This window comes from Cnephaeus nilssonii (assembly GCF_951640355.1).
Source record: "Cnephaeus nilssonii genome assembly, chromosome: 14".
Taxonomy (NCBI): domain Eukaryota; kingdom Metazoa; phylum Chordata; class Mammalia; order Chiroptera; family Vespertilionidae; genus Cnephaeus; species Cnephaeus nilssonii.
The window spans coordinates 17966286-17986938 of NC_137085.1; the positions used below are offsets into that span (position 1 = coordinate 17966286).

The 20653-nt window shown below is 40.0% G+C and overlaps 1 protein-coding gene and 1 pseudogene across 6 annotated transcripts in view; both read left to right on the forward strand.

Moving 5' to 3' along the window:
- The window catches only part of ECPAS (Ecm29 proteasome adaptor and scaffold), a 102505-nt gene that overhangs the window by 20956 nt on the left and 60896 nt on the right, over nucleotides 1-20653 (forward strand). For all 5 annotated transcript variants that reach the window (XM_079789856.1, XM_079789853.1, XM_079789854.1 and 2 more), the window contains 6 exons: nucleotides 2121-2251; nucleotides 8043-8159; nucleotides 11044-11162; nucleotides 12104-12253; nucleotides 15773-15941; nucleotides 18530-18669. In XM_079789856.1, coding sequence (XP_079645982.1) covers nucleotides 2121-2251; nucleotides 8043-8159; nucleotides 11044-11162; nucleotides 12104-12253; nucleotides 15773-15941; nucleotides 18530-18669 — 826 coding nt within the window. The remainder of the gene's footprint in view (nucleotides 1-2120; nucleotides 2252-8042; nucleotides 8160-11043; nucleotides 11163-12103; nucleotides 12254-15772; nucleotides 15942-18529; nucleotides 18670-20653) is intronic.
- On the forward strand, nucleotides 64-1277 carry LOC307111077 (phosphatidylinositol-glycan biosynthesis class W protein-like; annotated as a pseudogene). The gene has a single exon. The product of its transcript is annotated as a phosphatidylinositol-glycan biosynthesis class W protein-like (transcript).

A 20653-nucleotide genomic window follows, 5' to 3' on the forward strand; every position in this document is an offset into this window, starting at 1 on the left:
CGCATCATAGCGACTGGTCGTTCTGGTCATTCGCCATAACTGTCGCTTAGGCTTTTATTATATAGAAGATAGGCTACCAGGAACATTTAACTGAGTATGGAGTTCACTGGAACTTTTTTTTTTTTTTAATATATTTTATTGATTTTTTACAGAGAGGAAGGGAGAGGGATAGAGAGTTAGAAACATCAATCAGCTGCCTCTTGCACACCCCCCACTGGGGATGTGCCTGCAACCAAGGTACATGCCCTTGACTGGAATCGAACCTGGGACCCTGCAGTCCGCAGGACTACGCTTTATCCACTGAGCCAAATGGGTCAGGGCTGGAACTTTTTCTTTACCTTATTAGTTGTGAAATTGATAACATCACTGCTTTTGATCCTGCCCCCCAAAAAAATAAATCCTGGATTGTGGCCATCAACAGTACTGTATTACATCAGCGAGCCCTTGAGTGTGCCCATTGAAAAGGTTAATTAAAAAAAACCTTTATTGTTCAAAGTATTGTATATGTCCCATTTTTTCCCAGTGACCTCTTCTAACCTGCCTCCATCTCCCACCCCAGGCCTTCACAACTTTATTGTCTGTGTCCATGGGTTATGCATATATGCATACAAGTTCAAAAAGGTTAATTTTGTTTGAAACTGGTGGCAGTGGCACAAGGGTTGCTTTATTACATGCCAACCGAGAGTGAATAATGTCTACCTTGGGATGTGACAGTACACATGGCTGGTGTGCAAACAGGGTCATGTGTGCTTAAAAAAGATTACATGTCAAAGACGGGATAAAAGTAGCATATTGTATTCTACTGACAGCTGTTGACCTTTTTGTATCTCTTTAAAAATTTCAGGTATACATGTAAAAGTAGCGTCTTGAAGAATGGCCTTTTGTATTTGGATAGTTGCTTCTAGCCTGGTCCTTCTTAGTAGTTTATTAATGGGTGATAAAATTTTGAGTTTTGTCAAATTTTAATTCAAGGGGCTCTAGTACTGTGTGATTAGAAACATATCTAGTCTCCTGCTACAAATAAAAAGCTTTTAGAATCTCTAGTCTCTGAAGCTGAAAGAAACAAACCCAGTCTTTGTTTAGTCACATTTATAAACAGAAACCAGTTGATTTTTTTTTTTTCTATCAAATATAACAACTGGCCAAATTAACCTGTTGGTAGATACATTGCACAGCAGTACCTCTGGGCCTTATTTGTGCTCAATCTCTATGTGTTTACCAACTGTTTAATTATATATATGTGCTACATTTGCAAGATAAGACTAAAATGTTGGTGATCAGTAGGGGTTGGATGTGTGTGTTTGAACTATTAATGAGGAAGAATAAACATTAAATGTGAAGAAAATGGGCTTTTGGCAATCCAGTGTTAACTCTATTTTATTATAAAATTAAGAGTTTCAACTTTTCTATAACTAGTGGGGCTCCATATTTTAATGTATCTGCACTTTGTAAAACAAAGCAATGGAAAAGAAACAAAGCCTTGTGACTTGTTAGAATATTAAATTTCAGTATTTTAAAGAAACTTGTGTTTATAGTTGTGACACTGGAAGATTGGAGGGTGGGGAGGAGGTTTTTTACTTTCTATTTTATATCACCTTATACCATTCTCTATTTTTTATTGTATATATTTTATAATATTACATTAAAACATAATGTGAGTTGTGGGGAAAAAATGTTATCACCCAATATATATTGTGCCTGGTATCTGATTAAAGTTCTGCCTTGCTCTGCTAGGTAGGTATAGAATATTCCTTTAAAAATTTTCAAAATTTCGATTAGGCCAGTTGTTATATTTGATGGCAAAAAAATTCTTTCTATATTGAAATTCTTTAGGAAAATGGAATAACTTTGTATGTAGGAGAGAATTTTGTTATTCTTGGCTTTGTTTTCCTTTCTTCCTGATGTTAAATGACTGGGACAGTTGTAAGAGTGTAACTAGCTAGTAGCCCTTTTCAGTGTCATTCCATAGCTGTGTCAAAATCATCTACATATAAGGCTAGCTATGTTAAAGTTCTGACTGAAGGATCTGCAGTACAATAAATGATTAAGCCATAAAAACAATTACTCTTGGTTGTGTTTGACTTGCTAAATTCTCCTTTTTTTTACTTTTTATATTATAGATCAGCTTGAACGGGTCTTTTTACGACTTGGCCATGCTGAAACAGATGAACAGTTACAGAATATTATATCTAAATTCCTTCCTCCTGTTTTGCTCAAGCTGTCTAGCACCCAAGAAGGAGTACGCAAAAAGGTAAGCATGTTGGGACAGTTGGGGGAATTAAATGGTGAATAAATGGATATATATTATGAAGTAAATTTTCTTTGCCCATTATTGAAATCTAGGTTCATGATCCTAATTATGGTCTTTCAAAATGGAGACCACCTTACATGATTTAAAAATAGCTTTTGTATCCTTAGCACAGCTGCGTTTAGCACCAACTATATACAGTTGGCATCAGTGCCAGATGATATAATTGAGATAATTATTCTGAAATGTATGGAGGCTTAATTTAAAATTCATGCCTTTGTTTTTTTTAATCCTCACCCGAGGATATTTTTCCATTGATTTTTAGAGAGAGTGGAGCCGAGAGGGAAAGACAGAAATATTGATGTGAGAGAAACACATCGATTGGTTGCCTCCTGCATGAGCTCCACTCAGGGCCCAGCTGGGAGGAGCCTGCAACTGAGGTACGAGGTATGTGCCCTTGAACAGAATCAAACCTGGGATCCTTCCGTCTGCAGGCCGACGCTCTATCCAGAGCCAAACTGGCTAGGGCTCATACCTTTGATTCCAATATGAAAGTTGGTGGTAGCGGGGCAAAAATATTCTTTAATCATTGGCTGACTGTGAATATAATCTTAATTAAAAATTAGCAAAATAAAAATTTTTGAAAGCATGATGTTGTATAGCTCCTGTTTTAAGATTCTGTAAAGTCCTGTTACCAAAAGTTGGATAACTGTCATACCAAGATTTTCTTTTTTTAAAAATCCTTGCCTGAGGATATGTTTATTTGTTTTGAGAGAGAGAGAAAACATCAATCTGTTGCCACCTGTACATGCCCTGACAGGGAATTGAATTTTCAACTTTTTGATGTAGGACGACACTTCAATCAACTGAGTCACCTGGCCAGGGCCAGAATTTTCTTTTTTAACCTAAATGTTTTCATGGAACATTTACCCACTTCATTTTTAAATAGTTCATTAGTCTTGTGGTTGTACTAGACCTTCGAGCCTTTGATCTGGTTTCATCTCTTGGGCTACTCTGATTGATGGGCAATGGCAATTGGCAATGCCTGCCCTGAGAGGGAATCTGAGATCTGTCCTGACTTGGGTTCATTGGAGAAAGAGTATCTTTAAGAATGTCTGTTATGTTTGCAGGAAGGAGTAGGGCATTCTTGTTATATATTTGACATGCCTGTTGTTAATAGGGCCTTGCTGAGATAAATATGTATTTGATAATGTCACTATTCTATTTAAAACTCTTCTATGGCATTCTATTACACTCAGGATAGCAAAGTATAAAAAGACCTACATGAATTGGTTTGTGCTTATTTATTTAGCCTTATTAGTTTTGTCATTCATTTGGCAGATATTTACTGAATGCCTTCTGTATGCCAGGTGGTAAGGATATGTTAGTGAATGAAAGAAACATCTAGTTGGGGGATACTGGTATTAAATAATCAGGCATAGAGTATCTAGTTGGAAACTGTCGTAAATGTTAAGATGGAATAGGTTTCTATGCAAGAATATATTTGGGGCATAAGGTACACCTCTTGTAGGTGTGTGTGTGTGGGCAGTAGCCAGGCAGAGATATGAGGGAGACCATTAAAGACAGAGATGGCCCTGAGCTGAAGCAGAGTGTGAAGCTTTCAGGGAGCTGAAGAAGGCCACACCGATGCACCCAGTGCACAAGAGGGCAGGCACCAGGGAAAGGAAACAGGGACTCCAGTGGGCAGCGATTTGAAAGGTCATGGATAAATAACTTTAATATGTGAAATTTTGAAATCAGTGAAACTAAGAATTTGTATTGCCTCTCAATTATGTAATTTTGGGGTTGTTATCAATTGCATAATGCATATTAGATTTAACCAGGATATCCTGTAAGGTAGCTGGGAATTTGTGAATAAATTGAGTGAAAGAGAAATAGAAGTTTTAGATTTCTACTGACATATCATTATAGTACATTTCCTATTTTAAGGAATATGAAGTTTGTTATGTAGAATTCTACTTTACACCTAACTTTGTATATTCAGACTCATCGGAATAGCTAAAAATTAAAGACTGACTGTAGCAAGTGTTGACAAGAATGTGAGCAACTGGGAATCTTAGACTGTTGGTAGGAGTGTAAATTAATATTATTACCACTTTGGAAAATTATTTGGAGTATTCTAAAGTTTATCATATGCATATTCCATGACCAAGCATTTTCAAGCCTGAATTAATATACAACATGTGTGTACGTATGTGTACCAAAAGTCATATGTAACAGTGTTCATAGCAGCATTATTCATGATAGGCCAAACTGGAAAATAATCTAATGTCAATCAATAGGAGAATAGATAAATTGTGCTATTTTTCCACTAGAGCAATATAAGTGAATTAATGATATAAGCAACATCATGGATGAATCTCAAATACAGTGTAGAATGAAAAATGTTCAGACACGTGAGTTCATCTTATATGTTTCATTTATATATAGTAAATTGAGAAATGGTAGTAGAATGGTGTTGTGGTTCTGGTAGTTACATAGGTGTGTTTATTTTGTGAAAATTTATTGAGCCATATATTGGCAGTTGTGTACTTTAGCTGTATGTTATACTTCAATTAAAAAGTTGGCTCCTGGCCCTGGTTGGGTGGCTCAGTTGGTGGGAGCATTGTCCCGTACACCAAGTATTGTAGGTTCAATTCCTGGTCAGGGCATATGCCTATGCTGAGGGTTTGGTCACTGTTCGGGGAGCGTGTGGAAGGCAACTGATTGACATTTCTCTCCCTCCTTTCCTCTCTCAAAAAAAAAAAAAAAAAATCAATAAAAACAAGTTGGCCTTGGCAGGATAGTTCAGTGGGTGGTTAGAGCTTCGTCCTGATATGCCAAAATTGTGGGTTCGATCCCCCAGTCAGGGCATTTACAGAAATCAACCAATGAATGCATAAATCAGTGTAACAACAAATCGATGTCCCTCCCTCCCTCCCTCCATCCCTCCCCACTCCCTCCTCCTTCCCTCTTCCCCTCCCTTCCTCCCTCCCCACTGCCCCTCCTTTCCTCCATTCTTCCCCCTTCTCCCCTTCCTAAAATAAACAACCACAAGTTCATTAATAAATAAAAAAATAAAAATTAATGTGTAGTAAGGAGAACTGATATGGCCAAAATAATATATACTTGAGGTTGGTAATTCTATAGGCTTACTGCAGAAGTTAATTGTTATCTATTTAGCCCAAACTGGTTCAGCTGATTTCTTGATTTTTTTATGGGTTTATAGAGAACTCTAGACTGTAGACAACCAAATTATGAAATTAATATTTAAGGTGATAAAATTGGTTGAAGAAAAATAAGTAGTTAATTCATTTAAAACAAAAAGTCCTGCCCTAGCTGGTTTGGCTCAGTGGATAGAGCGTCAGCCTGCAAACTGAAAGGCCCCAGGTTTGATTCCAGTCAAGGGCACATGCCCGGTTGTGGGCTCGATGCCCGGGTTGTGGGCTTGATCCCCAGTGGGGGACTTGGAGGAGGCAGCCAATCCATGATTCTCTCTCATCATGGATGTTTCTATCTCTCTCTCCCTCTTCCTTCCTCTCTGAAATCAATAAAAATATATTTTAAAAAAGTCCTTAAAAATAAAGCATGTAATTGTGCACACAATTGTTTATCACTATCAACAATAATCTTCCAAACAGTCTTTCTAGGAATCAACTTAGATTCATTAGATTGTCAGAAGAGGGCTATTTCCTTTGTATGCTTCCTTATGATTCTTTTCCCTGTCATCAGCGGTATCCATAGATCTGGACCAGGTAAGAAGTTTGGAGGAAGTGTGCATGGTAATGCAAACTTCTAGGTTTCTTTAAGGTATCAGGAGTCCTAAGGATGTCTCATCCTGACAGGCTCTTTAGTTTAGATGAATTGAACTCAGTTACCAGCATTTGAAGAAGTTAAATATATGGACCTTGGAGTCACATCTTGACTGTGCCACTTGCTGGTTCATATCCTTGGATAAGTTACTTCTTCCCTGAGCCTCTGTTTCCTCACCTGTAAAATGGGAATGACAGTATCACATCTCTGGTTATTGTAAGAATCAGATGAGATAAAGAATGCAAAATGCTTTGCACAAGTTTTTCTGTGCTCCTCTCTGAGCAAGATAGTCTCACTTTTATGGTAAGGTTGGAGCCATTTGACATGAGCCTCTGTTATCTTTCTTTCTCTCTCTGGGAATTGACGAACTCTTTTTCTGCTGTCTCTCCCACTTAAGAGAGAGGAAGCTGGTCATTACTTAAAACTCTTTAGTAGAATCAGATGATCTTCAGAATAGAGTAAAAATTCCTCAGTATTTTACCCAATACCTTACATAATTTGGGCCCTTATCTTACCACTCTGTGTTTCAGTCAGATGCAGTGTGTAATGTCATTTTCAACCTGTGTGCCTCCTAATAACTGATTCTGTGCTTGGAAATTTATCTGATCTTTAGGAGTGGTGTTCTTGTCCTTTTTCTCTGAAGTTCTTGATCTGGCAGGTACTTTCTCTTCTGGAAACCCAATGTATATTTCTCTTGTACATTTCTCTCTCTCTTTTTTTTTTTTGTAGTATTCATGGTGTGTCTTAGTCAGTTTGGGTAACAAAATACCATAGGCTAGGTGACTTACACAACAAACATTTGTTTTTCACAATTCTGGAGGATAGAAGTCTGAGGTCAGGATGCCAGTATGGTCAGTTTCTTCGTGTATGAACTCTTCATGGTTTATAGAAGGTGGCCTTCTTGCTGTATCCTCACGTGGCAAAGAGAGAGGACTCGAATTTCTTTATCTGTTTATTAGGATATCAACTCCATCATGTAGGCTCAAGCCCCATGATTCCATCCAAACCTAATTACCTCCCCAAATCATCACACTGGGGTTTAGACTTCAATATACGAATTTTGGGGAGACAGACATTCAGTCTATGGCATTTTGTGTCTCACTCATTTGTTCACAGGTGGTCTGGGGGACTGTGCCTCAGTAGAGGCCCATCTCAACTTTGATTAACCAAAAGGCAGTGTAAAAATAAATTCATTAGTAAAATTCTGGTGCATGGAGCCCTGGCTTGTGTGGCTCAGTTGGTTGGAGCATCATCCTGTACACTAAAAGGTTGTGGGTTTGGTTCTTGGTCAGGGCACATACCCAGGTTTCGGGTTCGATCCCCAGTCAGGGCAAATGTGGGAGGTGGCCAATCGATGTTTCTCTCTCACATCGATATTTCTTTCTCTCTCTCTCTCTCTCTCTCTCTCTCTCTCTCTCTCTCTCTCTCATATTCTCTCTCTCTCATATTCTCTCTCTCTCTTGCTCTCTGTCTCTGTCTCCCTTCCTTGCTCTAAAATCAATAAAAAAAAAAAATAAAGCTAATGAAACTACTATTGTAAAAAATTCTGATGCATGGGATCTTAGGGGATATTTTATACTCCCTTTCTGGGATGTAAAATTTAATTTTAAAGACAACAAAGTAGCCACTATTTATCAAATAAGTACTATCTGAGAAATTGATTTGTGTTGTATTTCTCAGATAAGTAATGCCTGAGAAATGAATTATGATCAGTAATTTCTTTTTAAAAAAATATATTTTATTGATTTTTTACAGAGAGGAAGGGAGAGGGATAGAGAGCTAGAAACATCGATGAGAGAGAAACATCGACCAGCTGGCTCCTGCATACCCCCTACCAGGGATGTGCCCGCAACCAATGTACATGCCCTTGACGGGAATCAAACCTGGGACCTTTCAGTCCGCAGACAGACGCTCTATCCTCTGAGCCAAACCGGTTTCGGCTATGATCAGTAATTTCAATTTATATCTCTCTGTATTTTAGGTAATGGAACTGTTGGTCCATTTGAATAAGCGTATAAAAAGCCGCCCCAAAATACAACTCCCCATAGAGACACTGTTGGTTCAATACCAGGACCCTGCTGCAGTTTCCTTTGTCACAGTGAGTGTTATTTTGGAATATTTTCTGATTTACTGTAATTTTCTTTCATAACATTTACTAGATGTCATCAATATATTGGCAACTTAGAATTTTACCATAGACTATTTCTAAATGAAGTATGAGATGTTTTCTTTAAATGACACACTGTTTTACCACTGAGTATTGATCTAGAGGAACTGTTACCATTAAGGAAATGGTAGGAACAGGATTGTGCATGGGCTTTTACATTGAGCAAAGGAATGTTGGTGAAATGACTTGTCAGATATTTTGATCTATAAAAGAATGATTTGATTCGTAGTAAAAGATTATATGAGGCCAGTTGGAATAGAGAGAAGAGAAGGGTTATGTAGCATAGGCATGAATAAAAGATAATATAAGAAGAAAAAAGGGTAAAATGGCAAGAAGAGATACGGATCCAGGCAGCCACCGTGGTTGCGAGGAAGGGATGGAGGCAGCTGCTGAGGCTGCGAAGGCCTACTCTTGCACAAATTTCATGCATCTAGCCTCTAGTCTATATATATAAAGAGGTAATGTACTAATTGGTCGTAACAGTATCCCAGTCACGACCATTCAACAGGCTGCATGCACACAGGAGCTGGTGGGCGGGGACTTGCACCACCGGGACATGAGGCTGCTGCCAGGGGCACTCCTCCCCCCCCCCCCCCCCCCGTGGAGGCGCGCACAGGCCCGCCACGCCACCCGGCCCAGAGTGGGGCATCAGGTTGGGGGTGGGGCCTTGGTGGAGAGCTCTCAGCACTCCTGTGCCAGGGTCGGAAGGGAGAGCAGATGGGCAGTTACGGGGTTTAGGCCAGGAGGGGAGAGCAGATAGGCAGTTAGGGGGATCAGACGGAGGGCAGTTATGCAGTTAGGGGGATCAGGCCAGGAGGGGAGAGCAGTTAGGGCCATCAGGCCGGCAGAGGAGCAGTTAGGGGCATCAGGCAGGCAGGAGAGCAGTTAGGGGCATCAGGCAGGCAGGCAGGTGAGCGCTTAGGAGCCAGTGGTTCTGGATTGTGAGGGGGATCCAGATTGGAGAGGGTACAGGCCAGGCTGAGGAACAACCCCCCCTGCCGTACATGAATTTCATGCACCGAGCCTCTAGTATATATATAAAAGCCTAAGCAACTGTTACAACCGAGTGACCAGAACGACTGGTTGATCCACACGCACTGACCACCAGGGGGCAGACGCTCAACGCTGGAGCTGCCCCCTGGTGGTCAGTGCGCTCCCACACGGGGAGCGCTGTTCAGCCAGAGCCAGGCTCATGGCTGGTGAGCATACCTGTGGCAGCGAGAGCCTCTCCCACCTTCTCTCTAACATCCGTGGCAGTGCTACTGAGCGGCGGCAGGTGCAGCGCGGCTCCTCCCCAGCCACCTGCCACTGCGGCACTGCTACATCCCCCTGAGGGGTCCTGGATTGTGAGAGGGTGCAGGCCAGGCTGAGGGATACCACCCGTGCACGAATCCTTGCACTAGGCCTCTAGTATAATATATTCAGAAAGGTATCCTTTTAAAATGATTAAACTGAGGTTGGTAAGAAATATTCCTCTTGAATTGTTGTCTTCATGAAAATTAAGTATAAAACAATGTTGTGTGATGACGTGATGTTTTTTCACAGGCCCTGTAGTTTCTAGCATTGAGGCAGAATCTAACATCTGGATTTCAGACCTTTGGAGCCTACTGGTCCAGACCTCTTGTCTGTGCCTGCTCTGGACATACAGCTCCATTACAGATGTTCCTGTTTTTAAACACAAAGGACCATTTTGAGCCAATAAAATTGCCAAATAGGAATGGCTTTAAAGAAAAGGGATAACCTTATTGAAGGGATTAAGAACTAGAAGTTGGCAGTTATAAAATAGTCACAGGGATGTAAAGTACAGCAGAGGGAATATAGTCAATAATATTGTAATTACTGTGTATGGTGCCAAGTGGGTACTTTAAATATTAGGGGGACCACTTTGTAAAGTATATGATTGTCTAGCCACTATGCTGTAACCTGAAACTAATACAAAAAATCTTGATTTTAAACTGAAATTGAAAAAATAAAGGGATAACCTTAAGAAGTCAGTTTTAAAGTGAAGAATCCTTCATAAAAGCAGATCTTTATATTATGTGTAAATCCAGATATGCATTTATGGGTTTGCTTAAAATGAGGCATTCACACGGATTATAGTGATGCAAGCATACTGACAGCACTCAGCTTCCCTTGGTTCACCACCATTGGTCAGTTGTGAATGAGGAACTAGAGTACTGTAATATACTAAGGTTGGTTTAGTAATAGAGCAGTTGAGAAAGGGCAGCCTAGTTTAACACGTCTCTTCTTAGCTTGAAGGGATTAATGCAACAAACTGGTAGATCTGATGCTAATGTGTTGTATGTAGGTTTAGATAGGTCAAATGTTACTTTATTCTTTTCAGTGAAAGTAATTGCATATATGAGTACTTTTCCCCCCAGCTTTATTGAGGCATACTTAACAAATAAAATTGTATATATTTAAAATATACAAGGTGATAATTTTATATATATATATATATATATATATATATATATACACACACACACACACACATACACACACACACACACACACACATATGTGTGTGTATATATATGTATATATATATATATATATATATATATATATATATATGCATTGGTTAGGTGTTGCTCCCTCACGTGAGGCCCATCTTAAAGCAAGCATTTTGAATATGTGGGGCTGCCATCATCCTGAAATATAGTAATAGTTGGTTAAGCTGAAATAAACATGTGATAACATATGGAAGGAGGATGCGATTTCTTTGTTATAACTCCCTAAGTTATCAATATATTTATGTTGAAATCCTAGATTATTTCCTTCGCACTCACTTGCTTTTCTCGCGTTGCTTTAGAATTTTACTATAATTTATGTTAAGATGGGCTATCCTCGCCTACCAGTGGAAAAACAATGTGAACTGGCCCCTACGCTTCTTACTGCAATGGAAGGGAAGCCTCAGCCACAGCAGGATAGGTATGCTTTCCTCAATTATGTTACCTCAACTCACCATTAATGTTTTGTTGATACCATTATAAAACTTACTAATATGAGCATATTGAAAAATGTGCAGAGCAAACAACATTTTTTCAATCTAAATACATTTTTTTGGTCAGTGATTTAGATGCAACTAATTTTCTATGACTGAAAAAAATAGTTACAAAATACTTTTCATCAAAACATGTCTATCTTGGAAGATATAAAGTTTGAGAGCAGTTTTCTTAAAGGACAGGTCACTTGTTTGTATTAATACAGGAATTGGAGAGATGAAAAGGTTTAGACAACATCCTTCATTTCTAGGCTTAGCCCAGAGTTCTGTATTGTAGATGTGTAGTGGTGAGAATTATCATGAAATTGTGGAGGGAAGAGGGAGTTAAATAATGTTTTCAGCTCATTTTTCATGTGTTTTAAGAATAGCAAAAGGTATTGTGAAAGAAGGAATTATTGAAGCTGTGTTACTTAAATTCACACTGGAAATTTTATTATATTTCAAATATTGACATGATGGATTTTTAATTTCTTTAGCTTTAGAATAACTTTATTTTAATTAACTGTGGAAAGGGAAAAAAATTATCAAAAGGACATGTTATAAGTTAAACTTTACCTAAGGTTTAATATAAAATCTCCTGTGCTGACAGATATTAACACTGAGCCCATATTATGTACATTTTTTTCTGGTGCTTCTGGTGATCAGCCAGATGGGCTAACTGCCAATTAACACTCAATATACTGAACTTTCAATAAGAAGGAAATCTAGGCCAGCCCCTAGATTAGGACTTCCTACGTTAGTGGTATTGAAATGAGTGGCCCTTGCTACAATTGCCACTTTTTGTTATGGGATATTTGTTTTGTCTATTATTTCATGTATAAAAACCATGTTTTTTAAGTAGTTGCATTAAATGTGATTGTTTTTTCAGCTTAATGCATCTTTTAATACCAACCCTTTTTCACATGAAATACCCTGTTGAATCATCAAAATCAGCTTCTCCGTTTAATCTTGCTGAGAAACCAAAGACTGTGCAGCTGCTTTTGGACTTCATGCTAGATGTCCTCCTGATGCCTTATGGGTAAGTTAAAGAAATGAAAACAAAACAAAGCAACCTTGCGCATGACTGCTTTTACCTGTGTGGAGTTAACTATTCGCCTTTCACTTGAAAATGGATGAGTCTCAGTGTTTTGCTGTAGCCCGGACCTCTTCTGAACTCCAGCCCCACTGCTTATTGACCTTATAGGTGTGGAGTTGCTGTTTGATTTCAGATTCAGCCTGTTCAAGCTGAAATCAGTCTTTTCCCATAAAAATAGTTCCTCTTCTTTACTGCCTGTGATGACTATGTGATATGCTATGATGGTTCTCTTAGCCATGTAGGCATACAATTATAAATTGCCTCCAGCTTTTCTCTTCCTGGTTGCTACAATGCCAGTTCCACAGTACCTCCTCCCTGTCCTTGATGTATCCTGGGACTATTCCCCCTTGCAGCCATCTAGTACTGGCTCTTTCCAACTCTTGTCATCACTTTTTCACCAGCCACTCTTCAAAACTTTCTACACTGCCATAGTTTCCTGATGTCTAAAACACACCTTAAAATCCTTGGGCCGGCTGTGTTTTCCAGTCATACATGCACTCATGTATTCATACACTCTTTTCTTTTTTTAATTCTCACCTGAGGATATGTTTTTATTTATTTTAGAGAGAGGGAGAGAGAAACATCGATGTGAGAAACATTGATTGCCTCCCTTACAAGCCCTGACCAGGGATTGAACCCCCATCCTTTTGGTGTATGGGATGACACCGTAATCAACTAAGCCACCCAGCCAAGGCTTCATGCACTCTTAATGTGTCCAGGCCTTTCTATGATTTAAGAGAATACGGTTCTTTGCTTAGAATGCTTCCCCATAAACAAAGGAAGAAAAGAAGAAGGAAATGCTGGAAGAAACAACACCCAAAAATCCACTTTGAAAAAGCATCTCCAAGTAGCTGAGATGTCAGCTATGTTTATCAGTAATCACCCATCTATACGCATTGCCATTTTGTATTTTTATTGCATAGTTGACATGTCCATTTTCTCTAATAGCTTGGGAGCTCCTTTAAGTCAAGAGTGGTCCCTGGCCTGGTCTGGTCCCTGGCTTGGTGCCCTAGTTATGATCTGCTTCAGCTTATTTTCTAGGTTGTCTTGCTGCCAGATATTTTTCTCAAATACTGGTTTCATTATGTTTCTTTCCTGATTAAAACTACAATATACGCTCTAAACTTGACATGTGGGCCTCCATATTAGTCTAGACATAAGAGTTCATGCTGTATGGCTTCTTTCCTCTCCAGTTTGCTCTCTTCCTACCCCTCTAGTTTAGTTGGCTTTATTTTATGAACCTTCAGACACTTCTACTAACCTCTACCTGTCACTTCCATTACCTCTGTCATATCATTTCTTATGTCATCTGACAACATGTCAGATTGTGACATGTGTTGTCTTATTGTCTCAACTTGCTACAGATGGCAGAGCTCAATCTTACCCCTCCTGGTGTTCCTCTCTCTTGTATTTAGGATGATGTTTTGTACAGTGTTAGCTGTACAGTAATTATTGATTGATTTACTTATTGCCACCAGTCTTGCTATAATTTAGAAATAAATGAAAATTTCCTTTTATATTTGTTATATCAGGAGGCAGTCAGATTTGGCAGGTGATGATGGCTTTGGTAAATAAACTGTGAAATCCAAATTTGACTTAGTTACATAATGTACCAATCCAGTGATTCCTCACATTTTTCTTACCATTGAGAGTTTGCCTAGTTTGTATAACAATAGTGATTCCTTAACAGTTTTTTTTAATTTAAAAAGATGAATTTAGGAATTGAATGAATATGGCATGTAAGTAATCCTCCTACATAATAAAGAGGTAATATGTAAATTAACCCTTACACCCTCACAAGATGGCTGCCTACCACCAGCCCGGCAGGGTGGTTAGTGAGGGACGACCAAAGACTGAAGAGCAGGCTGTTTGGGGTGACCAGGCCAGCAGGGGGGGGCAGTTGGGGGCAACCAGGCCAGCAGGGGGGGGCAGTTGGGGGCGACCAGGCCGGCGGGGGGGCAGTTAGGGGTAACCAGGCTGGCAGAGGGGGACAGTTGGGGGCGACCAGGCCAGCAGGGGGGCCAGTAAGAGGCAACCAAGCTGGCGGGGGGCAGGGCAGTTAGGGGCGACCAGCTGGCAGGGGGGGGTGCAGTTGGGAGCAACCAGGCCGGCAGGGGGGGCAGTGAGGGGCAACTAGGCCAGCAGGGGGGGCAGTTGGGGCGACCAGGCCAGCAGGAGGGGGCAGTTAGGCGTGACCAGGCTGGCAGAGGGGGGCAATTGGGGGCGACCAGGTTGGTAGGGGGTCAGTACAGGGTGACTAGGCCAGTGGGAGGGGGTCAGTTACGAGCAACTAGGCCGGTAGGGAGGGAGCAGTTGGGGGCAATCAGGCCAGCACTCAGAGGCAGTGAGGTGCGATCAGGCCAGCAAAGGGGGGAGCAGTTAGGGGCAACCAGGCAGGCAGGCAGGTGAGTGATTAGGGGCCAGCGGTCCAGGATTGTGAGAGGGATGTCTGACTGTGAGAGGGATGTCTGATTGTGAGAGGGATCGGGTCTAAACCGGCAGTCGGACATCCCTCAAGGGGTCTCAATTTGGAGAGGGTGCAGGCTGGGCTGAAGGGACCCCCTCCCCCCGCATGAATTTTGTGCACCGGGCAGCTAGTATAGTATAATTTACTATGCCATCAAGCTCTGACTGTTTTCTTTAGTTTTTATTGTAATAGGTATTTTACTTAGTATTTGGTTTGATAATTTGTTAGCATATACTTTTAGAGTCTGAAGGAACTTGAATTAATTTTCACATAGAAATTTTGTAGATGAGGTATACCAATTCAATTGGATCGAAATGAATTTACCAGAAATCTCATTTTTAATCTATAGAAGCTAAAAATGAAATAGGATGATAAATTAAATAGATAATAGCTGTGAAGGTCTTTGAATATACAATGGGAAAGCTGATTCTTTTTTTCCTCTTTGAGCTTCTTGATCTTTTTTATTTTGGGAACATTATGTGCTTGTGTGCTAAGTGTTTTTAGTAGTTTTGTAATGTAGGGACATAAGGAGTTCAAGGAGAATTGAAGGTGAATTGCAACTTAACAGCAATAGAAATGGCTGTTAAAATATTCTCTGCTTTGAGTATAAAGCAGTATTTTTTTTTATCCCCCCCAAAGTCAACAAACATTTCTCTGTATTTGTCAACTAAAAACTCAAAATGCAGTGGGTCCACAGTGGCTCTCAGAACAATAGTTTATAGATTGAGAATGAACAAAATATATTTATTGTTGGTAACTACTATATTTTATTTGTAACCAAGTTGAACAGATGTACTCTTATGGTCAATTTGCTGAAGATGTAGTACCTTTTTTAGATACCTTTAACATTTTTCTTTATGATGAAATTTCACTTTTAAGTGTTTATTCTTCTAGCAGAATTCTGTGAGAGGAAGGTGTATAAGTGAGTGTATTATATATGCATGAGTTTGTATGTGTTTTAATAGAGAGGGGTAAAATTTCTGTTTCCTTTCCAGATATGTGTTAAATGAATCCCAGAGTCGCCAAAATTCATCTTCAGCACAGGGTTCTTCTTCAAATAGTGGGGGAAGTTCTGGCATACCACAGCCTCCCCCAGGAATGAGCTTTTATGCAGCTAAACGAGTTATTGGTGATAACCCATGGACACCTGAACAGTTGGAACAGGTATCACATACTGTTTATTCATAAAGCAACTTACCCCTGAACATGCACCCCTGTGAAGTCCATGAAGGCATGTGCCACACAGTGTGTTCAGGCTCTCTATTGAAACGTGTTTGAAGGAGCAGTTGATGTGATGTGTACTCTTCATCATGTCAGTTACTTGTTAAAGCCCCAGGGAAAGGGAGGAGTGGGATTTCTTCAGCGTTTCTAATATTGCTTACATATTTCAAGTATGAAATACAGCCCACTTTTGAATTGAGTATATTTAACTTTTTTTACTTTAGTTTTAAATTATGGGTTTAATAATTATTTAGCTGCTTTGCTGCAGTTAAAATACAAATTATCCTACATTATTTAGTGTTTTTAGGGCTGTGCATTTTGTGTATAGTGAGGAACCTGTACTCAGAAGTGACAATATGGGAGAAAGCATGACTCCCTTTTATATTTCTTCCTGGGAATTTAAAAAAATGGCATTAAGAATTTTATTCTGGATTTAAACAGGACACAGATGTTCTCTGAGCAGCTTTTTAAAAAGACTGGTGCTCTACAGAGAAGGTGCCTCACTGTGTCTGTGTCATCAGGCACCTCAGGGAAGAACAGATGAGATCAGTATGTAATTATTTTGGAATTCAAGCAACATGGGTTCGTCTTCCAATCCTTTCTTTATCTCCATGGCAGTCTAAGTGATTCGATCCTTTTCTTTTTTGGGGATGTGAGTGACCACTGGTCAAAACTTTTCCAATGAGAGGGGAAAAGGCAAGTGGGACATTCTTGCAACTCAAATTTCTAGAATGATTTGTTCAGTGAGGGCTATGTTAAATTAGATTTACTTCATGTTTTATGGATTTTTTTGTTCTCCTTAAGCCATGATGTAAGTAAGAAATAAAGGTAAATAGTAATAGAAGCTACTCTTTATTGAGTGTGAACTATGTGACAGGCACTATACTGATGAGTACTTTGAATTCATTATCTCATTTTAATCCTCACAGTAACCGATGAGGTATAAAAATTGTTACTTCCATTGGTAAAAGGCTTTGAGATTCACCATGGTCTCACTTCTACTACTAGGCTTTGAATCTAGGTCTGTGTGAGGGCTAAAGCTGTAAGTGGTAGAGAACAATTGTTAACATTAAGTTGCAGTCTGATGTTGGTTATTCTTTTCTCATTTCTAAGGTTTTCTGTATGCCTTTGGTCAGCTTCATAATTTAGGGTTGGAAGGAACAGGATGAAAGCTGTTTTCCTCTAATTTTTAAATCTCTTTTGTTTCACATATTTTCTTCCAGATAAACAGCTTTTATTTTGATAAAAATAATGATAATTTAAAGATTTAGTTAGTCCAAAACATTATAAAGAGAAATTAAAAATTACCCGGAATCCTGCCACCTACTTTCTCATGCTCTGTGTGTGTATGTGAGTGTGTACACACAAATACAATTTTTACTATACATTTTTACTTATCATATATTATTTGTAGTTCATATTTTTTATTTAACAGTATATCAAGTTTTAAAAAATGCCATCCCTTTTATTCTCTGTATATAATTTAATTACATGTAAGCCACGTGGTCTTCTATTGATGGACATTAGTATTGTTTCTAGTTTTCTTTGAACATTTTTTGTGTGCTTGACTCTCATACCTGTCCTTTTTATGGCTTAAGTAAATGTTTGACTCTTCTCTGTTGTAGCTCTTATTACAGGAGGAGGGAAGGCAGGCATTTTTATGATGTTTATATACCTTTTAAATTGCATTCTTTGTCATTTAATACTTTTAAATTGTATCAGTCCTATTTCATATGCATAAGAACTATTATATAACTGATTTCTTCAGGTAAACATAAAGTTTTACTTACCAGGTATATTTATTTTTAGTGAGACTCATAGCTATTTTACATTACATGAAGTTCTAAGCAGAATCTCTCTTTAGTCTGGGTTTCATTTTAGCCAGTTATTTACATTGAATACTGTTTGAATAGAAATTCACTTGCATTGACTAGAGTACATTTCAAATCAGATTGTTTTCAGAATGTCAGTATATTGAGGACAAGAATTAATATTTTTAACAATACAGTGGAACTCAATGAATGTGAGTTTAGTTCCTTTTGGAATGTCATATCCATGAACTTTATTTCTAATAAACCACCATTCTTACCTGGAGGCTCAGAATTTGGACTTCAGTTCAAGGTTTTGTGATTTTAGAGAGGCTGTGTAGCCTAATTGTCTTCAAGGTTTTGTCATTCTAGAGAGGCTGTGTATCCCAGTAGGAGGGCTGTGTATCATAATTGTCTTGGAATCTGAGAGACTTGGGTTTGAATCTCGCCTTCATCACTCGCTAACTATGTGTCTTAATCTCTTAAGCCTTGCCTCACTTTCCTCATCTGAAAAATGGGTATAATAATGCCTCATAGATTGTGAGGATTAAATGAAATCATGACTATGTATGGTTTAGTACAGTCCCTGGCTAAATAGGAGCTGCTACTGTTGTTACTATTAATCCTTGGTTTAGGGCCATACTGATAATGTTAAACAGTATTTTTGGTTGGTGTTCTTTGTTTCTGTGATCACTGTTTCTCCTTCCCTCCATTTATCCACAGTGCAAATTGGGTATCGTGAAATTCATAGAAGCTGAGCAGGTGCCTGAACTCGAGGCTGTTCTCCACCTGGTGATTGCTTCGAGTGACACTCGCCACAGTGTGGCAACGGCAGCAGACCTAGAATTGAAAAGCAAGCAAAGGTAAACTACATCTCTTATTTTTTAATTTAATTTTTATTTTTTTAAAAATATTTTTACTGATTTCAGAGAGGAAGGGAGAGGGAGAGAGAGAAACATCAATGATGAGAAAGAATCATTGATCGACTGCTTCCTGCATGCCCTTTACTGGGTACTGAGCCTGCAGTCCAGGCATATGCCCTTGATCAGAATTGAACCCGGGACCCTTCAGTCTGCAGGCTGATGCTCTATCCACTGAGCAAAACCAGCCAGGGCTAAACTACATTGCTTTTAAACTCTCAGAATTGGAAAGAGGCTAGATTTCTAAATTGCTCAGCATGTATTTGTTCTTTTAGGATTTTATGTAATGAAACATTCAGTTTATGAGATTATGAAATACTAGTGGCCGGGTGCATGAAATTCATGCACGGAGGGGGGGTGTCTGTCCCTCAGCCCGGCCTGCACCCTCTCCAATCTGGGACCCTTCGGGGAATGTCCGACTGCCGGTTTAGGCCCGATCCCTGTGGGTGGGATCGGGCCTAAACCGGCAGTCAGACATCTCTCCTGTAATCCGGGACTGCTGGCTCCTAACCGCTCACCTGCCTACCTGCCTGATTGCCCCTAATCACTCTGCCTGCTGGCCTGCTTACCCCAACTGCCCCCCCCACCAGCCTGCTCGCCCCCAGCTGCGCCCCCTGCAGACCTGATTACCCCCAACTGCCCCCCCACCGGCCTGATGACCCCCAACTGACCCCCACTGACAGCCTGCTTGCCCCCAACTGCCCCCCCCCCCCCCGCCGGCCTGATCACCCCCAACTGCCATCCCATCCTGGCCTGATCACCCACAACTGCCCTCCCTTCTTGGCCCCTAACAGCCTCTATCTTGGCCCCGCCACCAAGGCTTTGTCCAGAAGAACATCTGGAAGGACTCCCAGTCTAATTAGCATATTACCCTTTTATTAGTATGGATAACTAATTTGTAATAAGGACAGCTTGCTTACGAGCAGAATTCTGTATCAGACAAAGAAGAAAAGCTGTTTGGAGAAGCAGTTTAAAACTGGAAGGGGTTAGGAATATTCCGATAAGAAGTGAGACCTTTGGCTAGGTAATGAATTTAAAGAACTGGTGTGTATCTATATGGAATATTATATATCTGCCAGGTAATTATCTATAACTAGAGGCCCGGTGCACGAACTTCATGTGCGCAGGGGCGGGAAAGGGGGTTCCCTCAGCCGGGCCTGCACCCTCTCGCAATCTGGAACGCCCTTCCGGACAAAGCTGTGGCAGCTGCGAGGGCCGAGGGCAGGCAGCCGTGGTGGCCGGCAGTGGCAGCAGTGGCAGGGTGATGGGGGTGGCACCTTCCCCTGATTGGCCGGGTCGCCTCCTGCGGAGGGAGGTCAGTAGGTCATTCCCTGAGGGCTCCCGGACTGTGAGAGGGGGCAGGCTGGGCTGAGGGACACCCCCCCACCCCCCGCCGAGTGCATGAATTTTCATGCACCGGGCCTCTATAAAAATAATAAAGCAGTATGGAAATTGTCTCCAAGTACTGGCTAATTAATAAAGCAGAATACAAAATGTTATGTGCACTGATTTTAAAAATGACATGTGCAAAGAAAAAAATTGAAGATGGTTGAAAAAAATCAAATTATGGAATAGTTCTTTTCTAAATTTATTTTAATGTTTAGTATAATAACAGCTAAAAGACAGTTGAATGTGGATAAGGAAATAAAGCTTTATAAAGGTTCCATGCATTGTAGTTTTCTCTTTCCTAAGAAACGATACAAGTAGGTGTAACAGAATAAGGAAATTAACCTCATTGTATCTATAGTTTGTTTGTTGAAATATACGCTAACTATGTCTGTGTGTGGTGGTGGTTGGGAATGACTTACCACTAAGGGGCATGTGAAGTAGCATACAGGAGGAGTGCCTCTTGCTGATTCTCTGAATTTGGAATACTCACTTAACCTTGCCAGGCCTTGGACTCTGAAATAAGAAAGTTGGACTAGAA